Source organism: Neoarthrinium moseri, assembly GCF_022829205.1.
Source record: "Neoarthrinium moseri strain CBS 164.80 chromosome Unknown scaffold8_Wmoseri_CBS_16480, whole genome shotgun sequence".
Taxonomy (NCBI): Eukaryota; Fungi; Ascomycota; class Sordariomycetes; order Amphisphaeriales; family Apiosporaceae; genus Neoarthrinium; species Neoarthrinium moseri.
The window spans coordinates 722,546-742,415 of NW_026055122.1; the positions used below are offsets into that span (position 1 = coordinate 722,546).

The 19,870-nt window shown below is 50.5% G+C and overlaps 6 protein-coding genes across 6 annotated transcripts; 3 read left to right on the top strand and 3 right to left on the bottom strand.

The window, feature by feature from the left end:
- Nucleotides 1–36: 36 nt before the first annotated feature.
- Nucleotides 37–1,500, top strand: JN550_003494 (uncharacterized protein; the record flags this gene model as incomplete). Its single annotated transcript, XM_049314905.1, has 1 exon — nt 37–1,500. The coding sequence occupies one exon, from the start codon at nt 37–39 to the stop codon at nt 1,498–1,500; it is 1,464 nt and encodes a 487-aa protein (XP_049174685.1).
- Nucleotides 1,501–2,381: 881 nt separating this feature from the next.
- Nucleotides 2,382–7,235, bottom strand: JN550_003495 (uncharacterized protein; the record flags this gene model as incomplete). The annotated part of the gene is made up of 5 exons (XM_049314906.1): nt 2,382–4,178; nt 4,274–5,074; nt 5,135–6,158; nt 6,328–6,911; nt 6,966–7,235. The coding sequence occupies 5 exons, from the start codon at nt 7,233–7,235 to the stop codon at nt 2,382–2,384; spliced, it is 4,476 nt and encodes a 1,491-aa protein (XP_049174686.1).
- A 1,389-nt stretch (nt 7,236–8,624) lies between these two features.
- Nucleotides 8,625–10,289, top strand: JN550_003496 (uncharacterized protein; the record flags this gene model as incomplete). Its single annotated transcript, XM_049314907.1, has 2 exons — nt 8,625–8,856; nt 8,911–10,289. The coding sequence occupies 2 exons, from the start codon at nt 8,625–8,627 to the stop codon at nt 10,287–10,289; spliced, it is 1,611 nt and encodes a 536-aa protein (XP_049174687.1).
- Nucleotides 10,290–10,476: 187 nt separating this feature from the next.
- On the bottom strand, nt 10,477–12,872 carry JN550_003497 (uncharacterized protein; the record flags this gene model as incomplete). The annotated part of the gene is made up of 7 exons (XM_049314908.1): nt 10,477–11,313; nt 11,374–11,634; nt 11,689–11,925; nt 11,978–12,166; nt 12,222–12,500; nt 12,569–12,699; nt 12,752–12,872. 7 exons carry the CDS (start codon nt 12,870–12,872, stop codon nt 10,477–10,479), a joined length of 2,055 nt encoding a protein of 684 aa, XP_049174688.1.
- Nucleotides 12,873–14,407: 1,535 nt separating this feature from the next.
- Nucleotides 14,408–15,936, bottom strand: JN550_003498 (uncharacterized protein; the record flags this gene model as incomplete). Its single annotated transcript, XM_049314909.1, has 3 exons — nt 14,408–15,652; nt 15,705–15,732; nt 15,782–15,936. The coding sequence occupies 3 exons, from the start codon at nt 15,934–15,936 to the stop codon at nt 14,408–14,410; spliced, it is 1,428 nt and encodes a 475-aa protein (XP_049174689.1).
- Nucleotides 15,937–17,979: 2,043 nt separating this feature from the next.
- Nucleotides 17,980–19,868, top strand: JN550_003499 (uncharacterized protein; the record flags this gene model as incomplete). Its single annotated transcript, XM_049314910.1, has 5 exons — nt 17,980–18,061; nt 18,166–18,528; nt 18,583–18,764; nt 18,817–18,997; nt 19,054–19,868. 5 exons carry the CDS (start codon nt 17,980–17,982, stop codon nt 19,866–19,868), a joined length of 1,623 nt encoding a protein of 540 aa, XP_049174690.1.
- Nucleotides 19,869–19,870: the final 2 nt, after the last annotated feature.

The following is a 19,870-nucleotide window of genomic DNA, read 5'->3' on the forward strand; positions in this document are numbered from 1 at the left end:
CCTTCAACATCCATCAAACTGACTTCCATCGTCGATATGGAAAGACTTCCGGAAGAGCTTATTGCCATGGTTGCGGGCTACCTGCCAAAAAAGGGCCTCGCTCCCTACGCCACGCTATCAACACGGTGGCAGCGAGTAATCGAACGGCGCACATTTTCTAAACTTCATGTCAAAAGCACCAATGAAGATATGGAGATTCTAAGACTTCTCTTGAATTCTCACCGACTCACATACCTTAATGAGCTTTACTTTACGGTTGTTGTCTCTTTCAATGAAGCCAGCATCAAACAGCGCAACCAACAAGAGGCGCAATTTAGTGCTGCCTTCACGGAGGCTTTGCGGCACCTGTTCCTAGTCCTATCTCAAGATGTTTATCCTGCTACCAGCGGGAGCAAGAGTAAAATGCTCCTGCAGATTTCCGGGGTGAAGTCGGTACTGGATACCTGGGACCAGCCGTCCAAATACCTTGCACAACACATCGGACTGGTAGGAGTTGAGTCGTTGCCAACTGTCGGATGCATATCTCGATTGGGACTCTGTGATAGCGACCGCAAGGTGGCCCTCCGAGCGGGTATCGAGCTTTCTACACGACTGCCAAACGTTCGCAGCATTGATCTGGAAACAGTTGAGCAGGACTTGGCAAGGATTACAAAGAATGCTGTATCACTTCGGGAAAACCGCCGTAACCTCGCAGAAGCCCTTGCCAAAACCAAACTTATCGCGAGATTAATTCAAGGCCAATTCAGCTTGAAGACGGACGATATTGAGGCAACAGACTTGTTATTCAAACCTCGCTTTGCGTTTCCTAATTGCCATGCAAATCCGGCAGCACCATCGTACGATCCTCTAGGTGTGGCAATACGTACCTTGTCCCAGAATCTTACCTCTCTCAACCTTTGCGGAACATTTGATGCCGCTCTCTTTTGGCCTTCTGAAGCCGAACCCGGTGATACCATCGCAACAACATCGTCAATATCTGCGCTGTGGCCTCACTTAAAGCACATGACTGTGAAGCTGGGCATCTGCACTCCAGATGGAGGCTGGCACTTTAAGGCGAAACCCGGCGCAATGACTCGGAGAGGCTCCTGGCCCCCGCCCCTGAACATTCCCTGTGAGGAGACAATGCAACCTTTGTTTGCCTCCTGGTCGAAGGCACTTTCCCAGATGCCCGTTCTTCAATCAGCCACAATATGGTTCCACGTGGAAATGATGATGCCAACTCCTGGCTTCGACCCACCCGAGCAGCGCGCCGTCGACAAATGGATTGTCGGGTTTCAGGCTCCTGGTGTCATTCCTGACCCAACAATCTATAGCTTTCCCAGAAGAAGAGTCACTATGTCAGAGTTACAGAGCCCGAGACTCATCTTTGAGCGGACTAACAGCTGGAGACCAATGAAAGCAACGATGATGGACTTGTATGAGATGGCAAAGCAGAAATTCCCAAGCAAAACCATGGTAGAGTTCGATGTGAACATCTCAAACAGGGTTATTCGGAGATGATATGCCACTATGGAACCGTCCCGTACCATCTTAAAAAAAGATTTTCCATCCGTTTCTTCCATGAATCCTATCATTTTCGCCAGGCCATACAGCGCGATCGTGTCAAGCTAGGTGGCGTTCTTGAACAAAGTCCTCATTTTGAATTTCAGAACCAGCCTGGTTAGTGGTATGCCTACTCTACGTAAGTTTCGCCAGGCAGCGGCCCACAGAGCCGCGCAAAATTTTCATCTAGCCAGCCATCGGGCCTCTTGTGATAGCCTAGACGTAGCACTGCCTTCTTTCCAGCGTGTGGTCGGTCCAAGCCGGGCTCGAACGCATCTATATACCAGCCAATAGCCATGGTGGCGAGTTTGGGTCTAGCTCACAGGAATCGTCCCTCAGAGAATTGAATCCGTTGTGGTACATGGACTGGTTGACTTCCTTTTCAATCCAGACAGCCCTCCCTGGGTGCCAACATTCGTGAGGCGAAGTAATAGTGATCCGCGAGTGGGGAATGCGATCTTAGTTAAATACCAAACACTGCTAAGTAAGGCCTTAAAGTTGCTTCAAAAGAAATCGGGGAAGTTAAGCTTAATATTATAGACAGTTCATTCAAGCCTGGTCCTTAAGCAGCCAAAGATCATATTAATGAATTTGATTATCCTGCAGGAGAAACAAGTGTTGGTTGTATTCTTTCAATCTTGAGGCTGGTTCTCCTCATCTTTTTTTACAAAGCCCCATTTCGTCTTCAAGTCCTCCAACCATCTGGACGTGGACACCAGCGTGCCGCCCACACGTAGCGAATCCACGATCCGACCGCCCACCATGACGTTTCCCTTTAGGCTTTGCAAGTACGTCTCCTTATCCCATTTTGGGAGATATAGCCACTCGTGCGTCCGATTTCACGCAAGAGCAGCGACAGTCTGCGGGCGCCGCGGCTCGCCCTCCTGGAGGATGCGGAAACAACTCTGGCAAAATGAAACATCGTAACAGAACTTACAGGCTTGCATAGAATTTTCGAAGTTCCAAGCAGCACCGCACCCATCGCAAAAACTATACGTGGGGATGTAAGTTATGGAATCGGACCAGTACTCCAAGCGCGCTTTGATTTTTGCATATGCTTTGCTCAGTTCTGAAGCTGGCTCTGAGCGTTCCGGCAATAGGTTCTCTATGCCACTAGGTACATTCGAGTTGGAGGCTTCGAAGCTAGTCTGCGCTTGATGGTCTGTTTCGATCCAGTCGTGCTGGCGAGTGTCTTCAGATAGGCGCTTCTCGATTTCATGGAGAACATAATCGATCTGATCCGGTTTAAGAGCGACCCGTTCACTGCACTCTTTCTCCATGGTGGCAATAAGACTTGAGGTCAAGCTTCGCACCAAGTCGTCATCGTCCTCTCCGTCAAATTCAAGTAACCATGACATGACGTTCCCCTTGTCTGGGTAAGGTACACGTTGACTTAAAGCTGAGAGAGCATCCACGTCTTCGCCACAGTGAAGCAGTGATGTAGCGAGATATATGTAGCCAAGAGAATCATTATCTTTGTCCTGGTCGGATAGTATGTCAAACGCTGAGTCCATACAAGCGCGCAGTGATGCTCGAGCACTCTGTGCATCATTCTTGATGAGATGGTAAGCAGCAATGTGTACCCTAGCTGCTGATGGCATAAAGGGGCTAGGAGTCGCGAAAGAAGTCATTGCTGCCATTCGATCAAAATGGGCCCGCAGGTTGGTGGACTCTTCAGGATTTCTGCTTTGTTCGAAATGGTGAGCGCTTATCAGCCGAGCTGCCAGAGCTGCCAACTGTGGAGGGTGTGACATCGTCTGCCGGATTTCTTGGGCAAGGTCCAAGCACTGCTGCCAAGAACGAAGAGCCGTAATGCGTAGAATCGGTTTGTTGTTGGCGCAGAAGTAGTATGCGGCCAAGCCCTTGTAAAAGTGTGAGGCCATTCGGGCATAGTCATCGTCTTCTGTAAGTCTCTCAGCTATCGAAGAGATCTCATTGATGATACGAGTCAGCACGGTTTGCTGGCTCTGAAGTATCGAGCAGAGCCTCAGGAACAGTGAGTCTTCCACGCCAGGCTGCAGCATTCGCTCAAGGACTTGACTAAGGACGCCGGACTGATTCGTGCCTGAGGTTTGAAAAATACCATGGGCGAAGTTGAAGGCCTCTTCAACGCGATCGTTGACCAAATAAATTTCCAAAAGACGGAACTGAGCCTCATGGTTCTCCGGTTCGATATCGACAGCCTTCTTTGTTGCGGTGATAGCTTCAGACGGATCATCAAGCTCGCTAAGCCAAAGCCCCAAATCAACATATACGCTGCTGAGATCAGCCTTCTTCAGTTCTGTCTCTTTCTCAAATAACTCTATTGCTTGATAAAGGACTTGGCAGGCTTCCTGGTGCTGCTCATCGTCGGCATACGCTCTCGCTAGTTTGTGCAATAGCTTCGGGTCAGGGTCCTTCAACTCGATAGCTTTCTGGAATGCTTTGATAGCCTCGTCAAATTGGCTCTGGGAACTGAAAGTCTCCCCGAGGCGTTGGAACCAGGTCGAGTCCTCATTTCTCACTTGTAATACATCCTTACACCAGCTTGCAACCCTGCCAATGTTTATTTCCTGGCTTGGAGAGTCGACGTTCTCCGTATTGGGGACCGTTTGTCCTTCACCTTGTTTCACCGAAGCAGGAGCATCGGAACTTGGCTACAAATGATCGATCGAAGTTAGATACTTGGATTGGGAAAAGAGCGTCTCCTTCAAAGGCAAAGTGGGACCCAAGGAAAAAGCTTCTATCTTACCATCGTCAGATATCCGCGAAGCCACTCAAACAGCCTTTCTACTGGCCACTCTGTGTCTTGTAGCCAACGACGAGCCACCATTTCCATAATGGGTCTCAATAGAGCTTGATTCGGGTTTGAATCTTTTTCGACTTCCTCCAGCCATTTGCGATCCTTTGTGCCGAGTTTGCTCCTTATGTTAGGGTTGCAGAGCCATCGTCGCATTATTGTGACTTCAGCCGCATCTCTATACCAAATTACCCAGTCAACCACATCCCAGTGGCGCTTCACTACGTCGCCGGACTCAAAGACAGCATAAAGGCCTTCTCCGATGTCTCTTATTTCCTGCGCGTCAAGCGTGTTTGTGTCTTCAAGGGCTTCCAGATGTTGAGGTAGATAGGCAAGGACGTATGAACCAAGGCCCTGTGTTTTCTTGTCTGGGGTGTTTCCAAGAATTTTGAAAGAGGCTCTCAGTATCGAAATAAGTGAGTCGATCTTGTTTACTTGAAGGCTTTCTCTAACATTGCCTGCTTCTACAGCCTTGTCGAAGTCGAAGCTGATCTGGGCCACTTTCTTGGAGAGATCCCAACAGAATGATTGTATGCTCTTCATATCTCCCTTGGTGATCTCTATCTTGGCGGTGATCTGAGGTGCGTTGTCTGTGGCTCCGAACTGCCTGTCTTTCCGTTGTAGCAGATTTGCAATGCCCTCATCGACGCTAACTTCTTTGTCTTCATCAAAGGCCAATATGCTGGAATATTTTCCCCCTTCCTCTACTTTTCTTTGCAGTCGGACGATTGATTTTGTTCCAAATTTGAGAAACTGGTCACAATGTAGATTAGTTCAGAGTCATCAAAAGTTTGGATCTCAGGATCGTCGCACAAGTGCACCATTTAGCTCATCTAGCGACCAGAATGTGTACTCGCCATATATAATCCATCTCAGTAATTCCTGTAGTTCTTTGATCTCTCCAATGTTCAACTTGGATTCGAGTTTGTTAATGACACTCAGTGAGGTAGCTTTCTCATCGTTAGAATCGTCGAGTATTCGATCGACCTCGGTATCTGGACCGTTGGAATCGAAGACGGCATTGATTTGTTCTATGACAGTGTTTATCTTGTTGAAATCCCCGCCCACCTTTGCTGTAAGCCTTTTCTCGGTTTCTTGTCTTCGCTTGTCGTCATCGTCGTCCTGGAAGATATCGTTCTTGCGCAGCTGCTGGGTAACGTATTCGCGCACGTCTGCCGCATTGGCTCGCACTATGTCCACGTTGGTAGAAATCCGCGACATCTCTGTAGATATCATATCCGGTCTCACCGAGATCAATATCCTTAAAGATGATTTGGATGGGCCTACTGACTCCAGAATGTCCCAAATCTGAGTGAAGTGGTCGGCCTTTTCCTTTTGTAAGGAGACAAGTCCGTCCATCACGATATAATGAACGGTGTTTCCTTTGGGCTCTGCTATTTCGAGAAAGTCCCAAAGGTCTTGGCACGAACCGTCTCTGATTCTAGCGTCTATATCAGTTTCCTTTTCGCATCTTTGGGACAAAGCCTTTGCGAATGCGTTATCGCGCTCTGCAAGCTGTACGGCGAGAGATTTGAGTGCTGTTTTCGCCGGGTTTTCTTCTCTTCTTTCCGCCACAGAGGGGAAAAAGTATGACGCAATCAGTGTTCGTGGCGAGAGCCTTGCAGGAGACGTGTACGTTAACTGAAGATGGCGTCGCATGTTGGACATGATGATAGATTTCCCCGTATTTTGGGGACCAACCACAAGGAAGATTGGTTTGGAGTCCTGACTGTTCCTTTCAGCCCAAGTATGGAACTCCGCATAGTCTTGTTTGTTCTTGAACCAATTGCCTGTTCCTGACATGGTATCCTTTAGCAGTCTTTCACAGGTAGTTTCACTACAAAATTCGGCATTAGCAGCTACAACTGAAGGTATGTCACAAAAGTTGAATTAATCTTCTTAATGTTCTGCAACCTAGATCGCGATGTCCTAGCCGTGGAAGAAGCGTGCCTCTTGCTCAAGAGGGGCTTGAGAATAGGTAAGATAAAGAAAAGGAATTTACTCACGATTGCTTCGTTGCCACTTCATCCCATCCAATCTTTTCCTTAATGACCTTGAGATATTTCTGCTTGTTATCTTCGAATGTCCGCTTATCATTTGAAGCCCTCAAAACGGCAACATCGCTAACTATTATGTCGGTCTTGCGGCCTATTTCTGCATTCTGGTATAGAATGGTCTTGAGATGGCTGTCGCTTTCCAGCACCACCTTGAGTGTCTGCGTTGCTTGAACCGTCGCGTGGGCCTGGGTCAGCCTCTTGAAGTTTTCAATCTCACCCGCAACGCCCGAATCTTTGTCCAGAAGCGCAGCCTTGGCATCCTTCCAGAATTTGCGCCATTTAGATCCATTGCGAAGCTGAACGGATAAGGCGCAGATGTCAACGAAGCTGATCATGAGGTCGTGTACGGCTCGGTTGAGCTCAGGCTCGACGTCTTTGAAGTTTTCTATCCTTTCATAAACCCTGAAAGCACTCAAGCTAGGACCCAGCGTTTCAAACATCCCAGCAATTGCTTGGTGGAATTTGTGGACATTTCCGGGAATATCCAGGAGAATGGCTAGCGCATTGAAGCACATACTCGACGGCGCGAAAACCTTCACAGAGTGAGCCCTGGTCTGAATAACCTATTCTGCAGATTGAAATCTTACATTACTGGCAGCCTGCGCAGCGACGCCCCCAAGAAGCTTGATGTAGTACAAGGTGTCGATACCAAGCTCTTTCGCTTTCTGGAGACCTTGATCGTCGTCTTGGCCGCTTGCGTCGTCTGTGCCACCCATCTTGTCGATCTTTTCGATACATGCATTCAATGTAGCCGCAGGCTTCATGTGTAGTGATGACCCCGTCAGTTGCTGGAATCTAGCCTCAGCTTTGCGCCAGAGTTCGTCCATCGGTGTAGGTTGCTGCTTGTTATGGGCCATCTTCGACTGGGCATTTAAGACCTTGGTGAGAGAGGAAATCCCGAATGTTCAGGATACGGCAAGGCTTCAGAGACTTTATTCGATTGATGATGAGGGCGAAAACTGCGCACTTTGTCAGACTCTGTCAGGCAACCATGCAAGTAAGCGGACCGGTGAAAATATGACGAATCAGCTTGCCGATTGTTGGCAATAGGTTGTGACACCGACAGCCTTATTGACCCTACTCGGAACTCGCATCCAATTAAGCGCTTGGTCCACAAACTGGGCAGGAAACGTAAGGCACGACTAATTTATGAGAGGATTTTAAATGTGGTGATGTCTTGTTCCAATCTAATGATTGCAATTGTGTCTGGCTTGGAATGGCTGTGAAATTACCACATCACGGATAGCCTGGCCTTCTGTTTCGCAGGCATGTGTCGCAAAAGCGTTTGTGATACGACATTTATTGAACGCTTATACTAAACGTTTGTTGATATGCTACCGCAGCCCTTTGATTATTGCCTTTTGTCAGAAGACATGGTGTATCAGAGGGCAATCCGACAGTCCGTATTGTGCGGGCAAGTGGGGCCTGCATTGGCATAGCAATATTTGCTACGTACTTCAGGGAACCCCGACAGGAGGAACAGGACCAATATAAACATCAACATACAAATTAGAAGCAATGCACTCAAGTATTGCAAGATCTGAACATCTAAGTCGCAAGGAGCTAGCTGTGCGTAAGCCACTGACCTGGTTAACTGCTTTACGCCTGTTACATTATAGTGCTTCTGCTCACGCGCGAGGAGATCACCCGGCAGCTTGTAGCTAGCGTATGAAGATTGCTTTTACAAGTTAGTGCTTTGGAATTCAGTTTTCAAAGTAGGACGCGGTTGGTATTGCTACTAGGTTTTCATAGTAGCGCTCAGTCTATACTCGGCAACCTAGCTAGTTATGTAGACTCTGTCTTTTTATACTCGTAAACTAAAGACCATTTTGAGCTTCGGTGTCCCTCGCAGCCAAGACACACAGAAGCATCTCGACTTTTTGCGGGGCTGGTGTCAACGATCCAGAGCGCTAAGACTGGTTTAGGCCTCACCAAACTCCATTCCACTAACCAGTAACCGTCCTATTCCCCGCGCGCTATCTTGGCTTAATCACACGATGAGACAATCGAATGGTTAGTCATGACCTAGAATCTTATCTCCAGCACGAACCAGTCGCAATCATCCTATGCATGTAGCAACCAGCATGAGCGAGATTTCGGGGCCAAGAGCTGGCACCCCTGATGGAAATGCCTCCGATGTGCACTGGTCCGATATTTCTACATGTCTGTTCCTCACCCCAGCTCTGCCCATTTCGCTGCAATCTCACTACACCCGTTGACCAGCTACTTGCCCATCGGACACAGTGATGGAGCACAGGGACGAGAAGACGCCGAAGATCATTTCTGATCTCGGCCAAGATACTACGGCGCCAACAGCAGTGGCGTCGCAAGAGCTTGTGAACGCTTCCGGCCACACTCAAGAACTCGAGCGAAACTTCAGCCTCCTTTCGTTGGCTGGTGTCGGAATCGTCGTCGGAAATGTTTGGCCAGCTGTAGGGGGTAGCATTCTCGTCGCGCTGTACAATGGAGGCCCTCCTGGTAAGCCACCTGGGTGACAATGACACTAACGCGCTAATCTTGACTCCTTCCTAGGCGTCTTGTACGAGTTCATCACGGTCTCGGTCTTTTACTGGATCGTTGCTCTGAGCATTGCTGAGCTAGCATCTGCCATTCCGTCCTCAGCCGGCGTCTACCACTGGGCCTCCGTCACCCCAGGGAAGCGATGGGGGAGGGTCATTGGCTACTTTGCCGGCTGGTGGAATTACCTGGCTTGGGTTTTCGGCGCGGCCTCTATGTCGTCGATTCTTGCCAACACTATTGTCCAGATGTATAGCTTGAACCACCCTGACTTCGTTGCTGAGAACTGGCATGTCTTCATTGTTTACATCATCGCCACTTGGATGGCTTGCCTGTCCGTCTGCTTCTTCAACCGAGCCATGCCATATCTCAACAACATCGGTATCTTCTTCATTCTTGCCGGATTCTTGATAACAGTCATTGTCCTTGCGGTTATGCCCGGGCGAGATGGGCGACCACCATCTGCGACCAATTCGTTCGTATGGACGGAATGGTCAGCCGATATCGGATACCCCTCTGGTTTCGTGTTTGTCTCTGGGATGCTGAATGGCGCATTCTCTGTCGGTGTTCCCGATGTTGTGTCTCATCTTGCTGAAGAGATACCCAACCCTGCAAGGAATGTTCCGATAGCGATTGGCCTTCAAATGGGCATCGGCTTCATCACCGGTCTTGCATACCTCATCAGTATCATGTATGCGATCAATGACTTCGACGCGCTTTTCGAGGTTGCCTATCCGATCGCCGAGATCTACCGACAGGGCACAGGTTCGGCCGCTGGGGCTACTGGTCTTCTATTCTTGGTGCTAGTCTGCATCATTATCTGTTTGGTCGGACTTTATATCACCTCCGGAAGGACACTCTGGACTCTGGCAAGAGACAAAGCAACCCCTTTCCCGAATCAGCTCTCGAAGGTCCATTCTACACTTCACGTGCCCATTACCACGACTATCCTCACAGCAATTCTGGTCACGATTCTCGGCTGCATCTACGTTGGCAGCACCACAGCTTTCAATGCCTTTGCAGGCAGTTTCGTGATCATGTCTTCATCGTCGTATATCGCAGCCATCTTGCCTCATCTGTTGACAGGACGAAAGAACATCTCCTTCGGTCCGTTCAATTTGAATAAAGGGCCATTGGGCTATATTCTCAACGCCATCGCATGTGGCTACATGATCGTATGGTTTGTCATCTATTGCTTTCCCTATGCTTTGCCAGTTGAGGCTGCCTCAATGAATTATGCGTCTCTGCTCTGGGGAGGATTCACCATTCTCTTGCTTATATGGTGGGTCGTTGGAGCTCGGAAGGGATACGAAGGTCCGAAGACCACGGGTGGCATGACAGTCGTGGATTTATCCAAGGATCCCAGAAAGGTTGTTGCGGCAGCCTCAGTGTGAAGGAAGCTGGCTAGGGGTTCATTCAGAATACAATGAGCTGCTTAAAGGCAGAATGATTTAACTTCACACGAAACTCATCAATGTTCACATTTGTGGTAATCTCGTTGAGATGAAAAGAAAATATACCCAAAAAAAACGCTTGCCCCGACGCTAGATGCTCATGCTATGCCAATACCCATGCAATGATCTACCACATCTCACACACGGGCTGCTTTTTCTTACAGTTGAAGGCCTTCTTGAACTCCGCAGAATTCTCCGTCATTCCCCGGTTTCGGGACTGGTTTGGCGCGTGTACATCCGTCGACACCTGGGTAATGAGACCCTTGGCATCCTGACGATGGCACCAGAGCTGCCCGAAAGAGACGAAGAACAGCTGCTCGGGTGTGAAGTTATCGAGTCCGGGGAGCTTGGGGTTGTTCTGCGGTTCGCTCTCCCTCCGTTTCAGCCACGCGGTGTAGGCTGTCGCCACACCACCGGCGTCAGCAATGTTCTCGTTCAGAGTCTTCTCCCCATTCACGTGAAGAGTGCTGTTCGTCTTAGGGTCTCGGATTGGCGATCCTTGAATGGGGAAATCGGCGTGGAGCGAGTGGTTGCTGTACTGCTCAATGAAGCATTTTGTCCGTTGAAGGAAGCCTTGGGTTGTCTTGTTATCATACTGTGCCTCGACTAGCAGCCCGTTCTTGTCAAAAAGAGAACCCTGCGCGTCAAAGCCGTGTGTGATTTCGTGACCGCTGATAGCCCCAAAGCCTCCATACGCTAGATACTGAGGGATGCCGGTGCTGAAGAAGGGATTCTGCAAGATCCCCGCCGGAAAGAACATGCTGTTCAGCAGCGGGTTGTATTGAGCGTTGACAATGTAGGCGTGGTTACTGGAATCCCACTCAGGAGTGGGTTTCACAAGCTGGTTCCAGTTACGCTTATTCTTCAGCTGGCGATACTGCATGGTGTTGTTGAAATGCGAGTCGCTGACTGTGTATCCCTCATAAAACTCCAGTAGATCAGTCGCATTCTTGACATTTGGAACCTGCAGGGGCTTGTTAGACTCCAGTACACAGAAAGTATGCTTAATAGCGTTGGGGCGTACCTCTTTGGGGTAAGCAATGTTCTTCTTGATCGCTTTGGCCTTCTCCTTTGCAATCTTCTTCGCTGCATCAGTCATCCACTTGTTGGCATCAATTCGAGCCATGAAGGCTGATCTCAGATCTTCAACAATGGTATCGACAAAGCTGGTTAATCCGTCGCTATATGCGGCGTCCACAAAGACCTTGCTGGCAATCCAGCCCATGGTCTTGTCAATATGTGCAGAGCACACCTTTTCAAAGCGCTGTATATCAGTTTGCGTATCCTATTTAAGTCTGAGTCAGCACATTGTCAAGAACGCTAGCTGAAAGCAACCCACATCAACCAGTAAAACTGATGAGAGACTAGACTCGGCCAGTAAAAGTGAATAAGCTTGGATAGTGGCCTTGGGGGTGGCTTTGAGGATGGCGGAAATGTTGGCGAAGTATTTCTGGTCAGGAATGATGGCTTTCTCCAACTTGAACGCTGCGGGTGCTAGGTCTTTCATGACTGTGGAGACTGAAAGTTCGACGGGTAGCGATGAGATATTGTCTGATCCAGCTAGGAAGCCATATTCCTTCAAATTTGTCAGGTTCTAGCTCCCAATACCATCTGCGATATTTACATACGCTGGTGATTAACTGGATTGCAGACTGCAATTGAGCCTCCAAGTTTACAACGCCTTGTGCTATTTCATCAGAAGCATTTCTAGCAGTGTCACTGACGAAGATGGCTTGTAGCTTCGAAGAAAGTTGCGTGGCGTTTTGACTCCCGAGCGAGGTGGCGCTGCGTGGGTCGATGCTTGGGACATATGTAGTCTGATTGCATGTCAGCTCTACCAATCACATGGTTCGGGCGCATTAGAGATCTTACAGTGTTCTCAAAGTAATTGTTCAATGGGGAATATTTATAGAGAACGTGGATGTCGATGAAGCTGAGGTAGGCTTGGAGGCTCGACCAAGCTTCGTAGTCATTGACTGAGTAAGTTGCATTTGGGATATATTCAGAGTCTGACACAGGGAAAAGACCCATGATATCACTGAAGATGGCTCTTGCTGAACTCTCTGTCTCGGCCTCGATTGCCGAGGCATCCATACAGGCACGGTAGTTGTCCTGAAGGAGTTGGAATACATCACGGTCTGCTTTCGAGGACTGTACAGAAGTTAGATTGCGATAACGCCAAGGTGTGATTTTTTTTTTGGGGTGCCGGAGGAACATACCTTGTTCGAGTCTCCATGATACTCTGCATCCAGCACTGTCTTTATGATGAATGCATTATCGATGGTTTTCTCGTCCAGCGGAGCGGAGCTCTCTCTTTCAGGAAACCGGCTAGGATAACCCCCGCATACGTCTTGTATCTGGATTAGAGGAATGGTCAAATCTCTATCTCGGGACGGACATACATTGATCGAAGTCTTCGCAAGGATCAAGCGCCTGGTAATTGGGTGCCATATACTGCAGGATAGTCGACGCTGTTTGTACACATTCCGGCGTGAGGCACAATGAGGTGTTGAAATACCCCATGGCGGGTAATTATATACAAGAACTAAGGCTGATACAAGAGAATAAGTTTAATCAGAGATACAAATAGAAACCAGCTGGCTTACAGATTGCAACTGTAGTCAATGTGGCGATCTGGCTATAATGCTGCAGAGAGTTGCAGAGCAGTCCGAAGGGCATGTGTATTTATCATAGTTCGCTCTTCAAAGTCCTTGGCGTAAGAAACAGCTGTCGCATACGCACCCTATCATAAAGATGCTGGAGGGGAGGCGGTGCATTTTGCACGTCTGACAGGCCCTAGCATGGCAAATTGCTGCTTCGAGGGTCATTGAGGAGAGCACTGAGCCTGAGCCCGATCCTTCAGACATGTTCGTAGAGTAAGCAAACCACACAGCTGACAGTGGGTAAGGCTGATGTTTGGAACTTGCCGTGCTCAGCCTTCTGGGGCTTCTAGAGCTTGCTTGTGCAGTAGTTGCAGGTTAGGCTTGCCGGAAAACCCCAGAGCTCACAGCTGATAGAGCTTGGGGCTCGGTGAAGGCGCGTGATTGGCTCGTATGTACGATCGTAAGGCGGGATGAGATAAAAATACAAGTAGGTCCATTGTGCTGCGGCGCAGCGAGCACTAATTTAGCGGCTGATTTCGTACCTAGCCATGGCCCGGGGTTGCCTGGGGCCCGCTAACGAAGGTCCCGTTCCTTCAAGTCGAAAACGCCAGCCCACGCATGGTTTCAGACTTATTTTCCCACGAGAACCAGCCGTCAGAAGCGCCTCATCCTCACTGTGGCTTGCCCTCTGAAATTTTTATGTCTATCGCGAGATCATAACTAGAGAAGAAGTGCGCTCCTGATGTCAGCCCGAGGCATAGCCTTTCGGTAGAGCAAAGTGCCGCTTCTTCCCCTTGTTACCTGCTCGCCCTAAAACCACATTTGAGTAGGCATCAGCAGTAGAAGGGTAGGGACCGACGAACTCCCCAACATCGTCAGTTCACCGCCGGTGTGCTGATTACACTGAGACCTAGGGAGTGACACTTGTACTAGCCCCCGCCTTCATGTGTATCATAATTGCCAAGTTCCTTCGGAGTTCACTCCGTCTCGCGAATGGCGTGCAACACAAGGACGACTTCAGGTTGATAAACTAAGTGCAGTGTATGCTCTTGAATGAAGCGTCTCGTTCTGGGGGAGCAATGGATTCAGAGGATCTAACAGTTGTGCATCAGCTGCGTAAGCAGCGAGGTCCCCTTCATTCTGGTGTTGTTCCGACCGAGGCATGCAACCCATATCCACTGTTGCAATGTAGGCCACCCAGCGCGTGTAGGATTCTGGCCATAGAGGCTCAATTATGACTGGTCCGCCCCGGTCTGTGCATTATCCCGTGCGACGGGCTCCACAAAGAGTGCCTAAGCTGCTTGATAGAGGACGATTGTCATAAGAATCAGCATAAGTCCTACCAACACTGGTAATCCAAGAGAGCTCTTCTTTGCAAGTGCACCCTGCTGGATCTTCCTTTCCCGCATGGCGTGTATACTCTAATGGATGCATCTGTTTGTCTTCACATGCATTTCAAGCCATCTGAACCAGTCTTTCCATATGCTCAGTCTTGATGACATTGAACGCTTCAGCCAGTTTGTCAGTCGCGACCGTGTCGCCCACCTCTCGAACATAGGCGTCCAGGTGCTTCCAACATGCCGTGGCACTGTATTCACTGCACATGAGCTCGACCACGGCATAATTCGCTAGTCCCTCAGCGAGCCAATCCAGCACCTTAGCGTTACGCATAGACGAGTCTAGGAGGGACTTGTCTTCTGCAGTAACATCTTCAACCTGCTCCAGTGGTTTGCCATTCCATTCTTTGTCGTTGACTACGTCCGGCTGACGGAAGCAGACGACTGCATGGCGCAAGCCAGTCTTCGTGTTCCGCATGTCAGCCAACATATGTTCCCCTTCTGGTCCATTCCGGAGCCTCCAAATAACGTGCCGAATAGTGACTTCATCCACGCTCAAAGATATGATGTTCCGGCGAGGCATCTTCTCATATATACTAACCAGCGTCTGCATGGTAAGCATATCGACGGCCGGCGTGTAGGTCCCCATTAGCTCAAGGAAGCACTCAAGTGTACGTATCGCATGATGTCCGACGTTCGAGGAGCCTGACTGCTTCAATATAGAAAACAACCTGTGTAGGGGGTGTGGGGTAGTGATGTCGAGGCTTGCCATCTGGTAGACATAACGAATGAAAACGTCGGCTAGACGTAGATCGGACTTGGCCAAGTCAAAGGCGGCGAGATATGTTTTGAATATCAACCAAGGATCTCGTTTAAGTACGGAATCCTTGTATTGATCAAAACAGAGGTCGATGACGCCAAAACCCTGGGCGAACCGGCCGCTGGTGACAAGCTGGCGGCCTAGTCCAACCTGATTGACCCAAAGGAGACTCTGTGCAGCTGCGGGACTTAGTAGTGTATTCCACAGGGGAATCTGGGAAGTGACATCAATGTATCCATGAATGATATACATGCATTCTTCGGGTAGTTTGAGGCAATCTGGGGCCTCTATGCGCTGGGGATACCGATAATCTCGCTTTCCTCCCCGTGGATTACTCGTGACCACCAAGTCATGGTTGCTTGGTTCCCTTGATCTCGCCACTAACGAGCCTTTCCGAAGCTCATTATCTGCATCACCTGGCGAGTCACGGCTCTGCCGAAGTGGCAACCCTTCAAACTCCCTTGCTTTGGGCTCCGAGCTACCCTTGAAGCTTTTGGCAAATGCCGACTCTCGGTGGCTCATGTATTTTCGCAGACCCCATTTCTATTCTCGATCTGTCAGAATCATCTGTACATCCACGGCGAATTGTACTGACCTTCAACTGAGTTTTATACATCCGATGTCTATGTACCTGTTAGCCGTACTGACGCGACAAGTGCTTCTGAAACATACGTAGCACGGAAATTGTGCTCCTCCCGCATGACCCGGTCGACCTCTTTCAGGTGAAGGTTCTGGCGAATGTATAGATCGGTGATCTGAGCCCTCAGGCGAGCCCAGTCGTTTGGTGAAGCCCATGCTTCCATCCTCGGTGCGGCGTCAACCGTCATGCTCTGGAAGCTGGACCCGAAGCCGACTAGGGGTTGAGGCGACGTTCTTATACCTTAGTCATTCTTCGTGTGTGGTGGGTGTGTTTCATCCGCAGGATGCTGGCTGTGCGGCACGGACGCTTTCTGGAACGATTGCGTCGCGGCCTGATTGGCGAGCCAAGAAGTAAATCTGGGTCCTGGAAGATGAATCCTGGCGGAACCTTCGCGTTTTCATTCGACCGAGAGACGAAAGCGATGTAAAATGCAAAGTCTATTCAAGACATGCCGAAAGTACCCTGTCGCCAACTCGTGAAAATGCCTAGGTGGGTTGAGGCTGACCGCCGGCATCCGATTGACTTAGTCAGATTCTAAATCATGTGCCGAAGCCCCCTCCCTCAGTCGGCAATGTTCCGAACTAGGCTCGCTGTTTGCAAGCAATGACAATGGGCATATGAAACTTGAGCACACGGGAATCCAAGAATTTCCCAGAGGTCTTAAGCGCAATCGGACTTCCGAAAGGGGGTGCGAAACTATTGCTTGCAACAGCTGATGCGCTGGGGTGAGCAGGACGAGTAAGGATATGCCTGCCTGCCGGCGACAGCTGTGGGGACCTCACCACAGCTTTGCTGCCGCGGACCGCTTCGCACCCGGGAGGAGGGGGGGAAGGGGGAGGGTACTCAAGACCAGACCAAAGTTGCTTGGGCCAATGGACTAACAGCGCGTTCGTCTATACTCTGCTCAAGCTTCTGTCTATGTAATCTTTAGGCCTTATAGGAACACAGTATAAGGAGGCGTCTTTGCAGAGACATCATGAATGCTACCGCTACTGCGCCCCGCAACATTACTCAAGTACTGTGCTCTATGGTGTCCAGCTATTGGTAGTTTCTGTATGTGGTTACGCTCCAGGATAAAGCCCTTTGATGCACCAGTTGTTACCTGCAGTCTTGATGTCCAAAAAAAGAAAAAGATGTCTCTATAACCGCACGCGACACGCGCAACGCGTTTTCAGTTCACTGCCAGCAAATATCTCTGCAATGGCGAGGCAGCAAGGCTGCACGGGGCCGCACTGGCGGGACGAGCCTGGCTGGTTCCCTGAGGTGCGGCACTAAACTACCCCACAAAACGAAGAAGCTACCCCCATGTCAGCGATCAGAAGCCTAACTATAAACCGCATAGCGCAGGTAGATGACATGGCCGTCTGGGCTACATGACGTAGCCGGAGCATTTGGTCCTCCCCTTTTTCCTTGCTTGCTGTGGAAGATGTGCTGTGGTGCAGGCTTCGATGGCATTGGGGCATTGCTGCTGTGAAACAAACCCCCTTTGCAGGACCGCGATCGAGATTCCCAGCGATCAACTCGTCTTTATGCAGAGGTTCACATAACTCTAGCGGCGCCTATGCTCTTTTTCGAGTCCTGGCCAACATGCATAGTGCCCAAGAAGCCAACTGCTGCCGACGTCATAGTTACCCCAAAATGTGTAAAGTCAGCCAGTCGTTTACCACGGAGCGGCGCTTGAGCTCCCTGATTCCGCGTCTGACGTTCTGCTAACCAGGGTAGGCCCATCGGCGCACAAGAATTGTTCACGGAGAGGAGTGCTCTGTACGGGTTTCATGTGATGGGCGCCCAGGTTGCCAGGCGCTCGCTCAGCGTTCTGTGGCTCGCACAAGCTTTCGCTGGCGACCCGGGCCTGGCCCGCCAGGGAGCTGGAGAAGGCGTAAAGTGACGTGACGAGCCTGGCCGGCCTGGGGCCTTGTGACGGCGTAAACAAAGGCAGCAGTGACGTGATGCATTTCTGAGCCAGCCAAAGCCCAAGCCCAAGCCCAAGCCCAAGCCTGAGCTTTCCACCTGGACCGTCCCCAGCTCCATTCAGCATTCAGCCCAGCTGCAAACAAGCTCCCTTGCAAACAAAACCACCCGCATTCCTCTGCCCTCACTGCTCCTCCTCTTCTTCCTCATACACCTGGTTCTGCATCCGATTGCAGCAACAGAAATCAAATCAATCCCCGGCAGATACCACCTCACCCCATCATCCACCACATACCGTTGACATCGATCAGCCGGCATCATGAGGTTGACAACCATCCTCTCGCTTGCCCTGGCGACCAACGTCGCTGTTGGCAGCAGCTGGTTCCCCGGCAGCAAAGCAGGTACGTCTTCAGCCAACAGGCCGTTGCAGCCCTTGATTCCCTCGGCAACACTGTAGTTTATCGAACAGCTGAAAAGCCACCCATACTGACCCACACCTTCGCAGCTTACAACAAATGGCACGAGACCGAGCTCGAGCGTTGGCTCTCCGACCACGACCTTCCATATCCTACCCCCGCGGATCGCAAGGACCTCGAAGACCTGATCCAGAAGAACTGGGACTCGTATGCCGTGGCTCCCTACAAGAGCTGGGACACGCAGAAGCTGGGCTCCTATCTGAAGCAGAAAGGTATCGAGGCCAAGGAAGGCACGGAAGCCAACAAGGACTCTCTCATCTCCCAAGTTCAGGGCTCCTGGTACGAGACCGAGGAGAAGGCCCAGAACGCCTGGGGCAGCGCTAAGGACTGGATTTTGGATACTTGGACCGACAGCCAGCTCAAGGCGTTTGCTGACAAGAACGGCATTCCTGGTACGTTCCTGGGACTCTGACTGACCTGAGCAACACTGACAGTCCATTCCACAGTGCCCCAACCCCGAAAGCGCGACACTCTGCTTCAGCAGGCCCGTTCTAGCTACGAGGCTGTTGCGAAGAAGGTTGGCGAGACCGCTTCCTACCCCGGTAACTGGCTCTACGAGACTTGGTCAGAGTCCGATCTGAAGGAGTGGCTTGATACTCATGGCTTCCCTGCCCCCCAGCCCAGCTCTGTAGGTCTGCCCAATTGTTTCCAGCGTTGCTCTCTGCTAACGTCATTTGCAGCGTGATAAACTCATTGCTTCCGTTCGACGCAACTCTCGTATCGCCTACTTGAAAGCTCAGGACCAGGCTGCTTCCGCCTCAGCCAGCGCCAATGCCGCTTACGCCACCTTAACCGACAAGATTATTGACGCTTGGGGTGAATCCCAGCTCAAGGAGTTCGCCGACAAGAACAACATCCCTGGTGAGTGGTTTCCACTGATTTAGCCGTCATCAAAACCCAGTCTAACACACTAGCAGTTCCTCAAGGCTCCAAACTCAACGAGCTCCGTGCTCTTGTCCGCAAGCATCGCGCTCAGATTCTCGGTGATTCCATGTCTGCATCCGCTGCCAGTGCCTTCGGTGCTGCTACCAGTAATGCTGGAAACCAGTACGCCAAGGCTACCAATGATGCTAGCCTCGCCGCGCAGGAAGCATTCAATGAGGCTGTTGGTACTTGGTCAGACAGCCGTCTCAAGGGCTATCTGGATGCTCGTGGTGTCCCTGTACCCCATGGTTCCAAGTCCGATGAACTCCGCGCCATCGTCCGCAAAAACTCCCACAAGGCGGCATCTGGTTACAATGCTTGGACCTGGGATGATCTCTCCGTCCAAAACCTCAAGGATTACCTCGCCAACTCTGGCGACGCCGCTGCGAAGAGCGCAGCTAACAAGGCTGGTGCTACACGTGATGATCTTGTCTCTGCCGCTCAGTCTGCCTACTCGTCTGCATCAACTGCCGGTGGCGATACCTATGCCTCTGCCACCAGCTACCTCAGCAAAGCCACGGCTGCTGCCAAGCAGAACACCTTTGAGACCTGGAGCGAGAGTGAATTGAAGTCGTATCTCGACAGCTATGGTGTTCCTGCTCCTCAGGGATCCAAGATCAACGAACTCCGTGCCTACGCTCGCAAGCAAGCCACCTACTACAAGTACGGTACCTCCGGACCGGCTGGTACTGCCTTTGCGAAGATCAGCGAGGCCGTTAAGGACGGTTATCAATGGGTTATGAGCCAAGTTGGTGCTGGATCTGACGCTGCCATGCACAAGGCCCAAAAGGCGAAGCAGGAGTTGTAAAT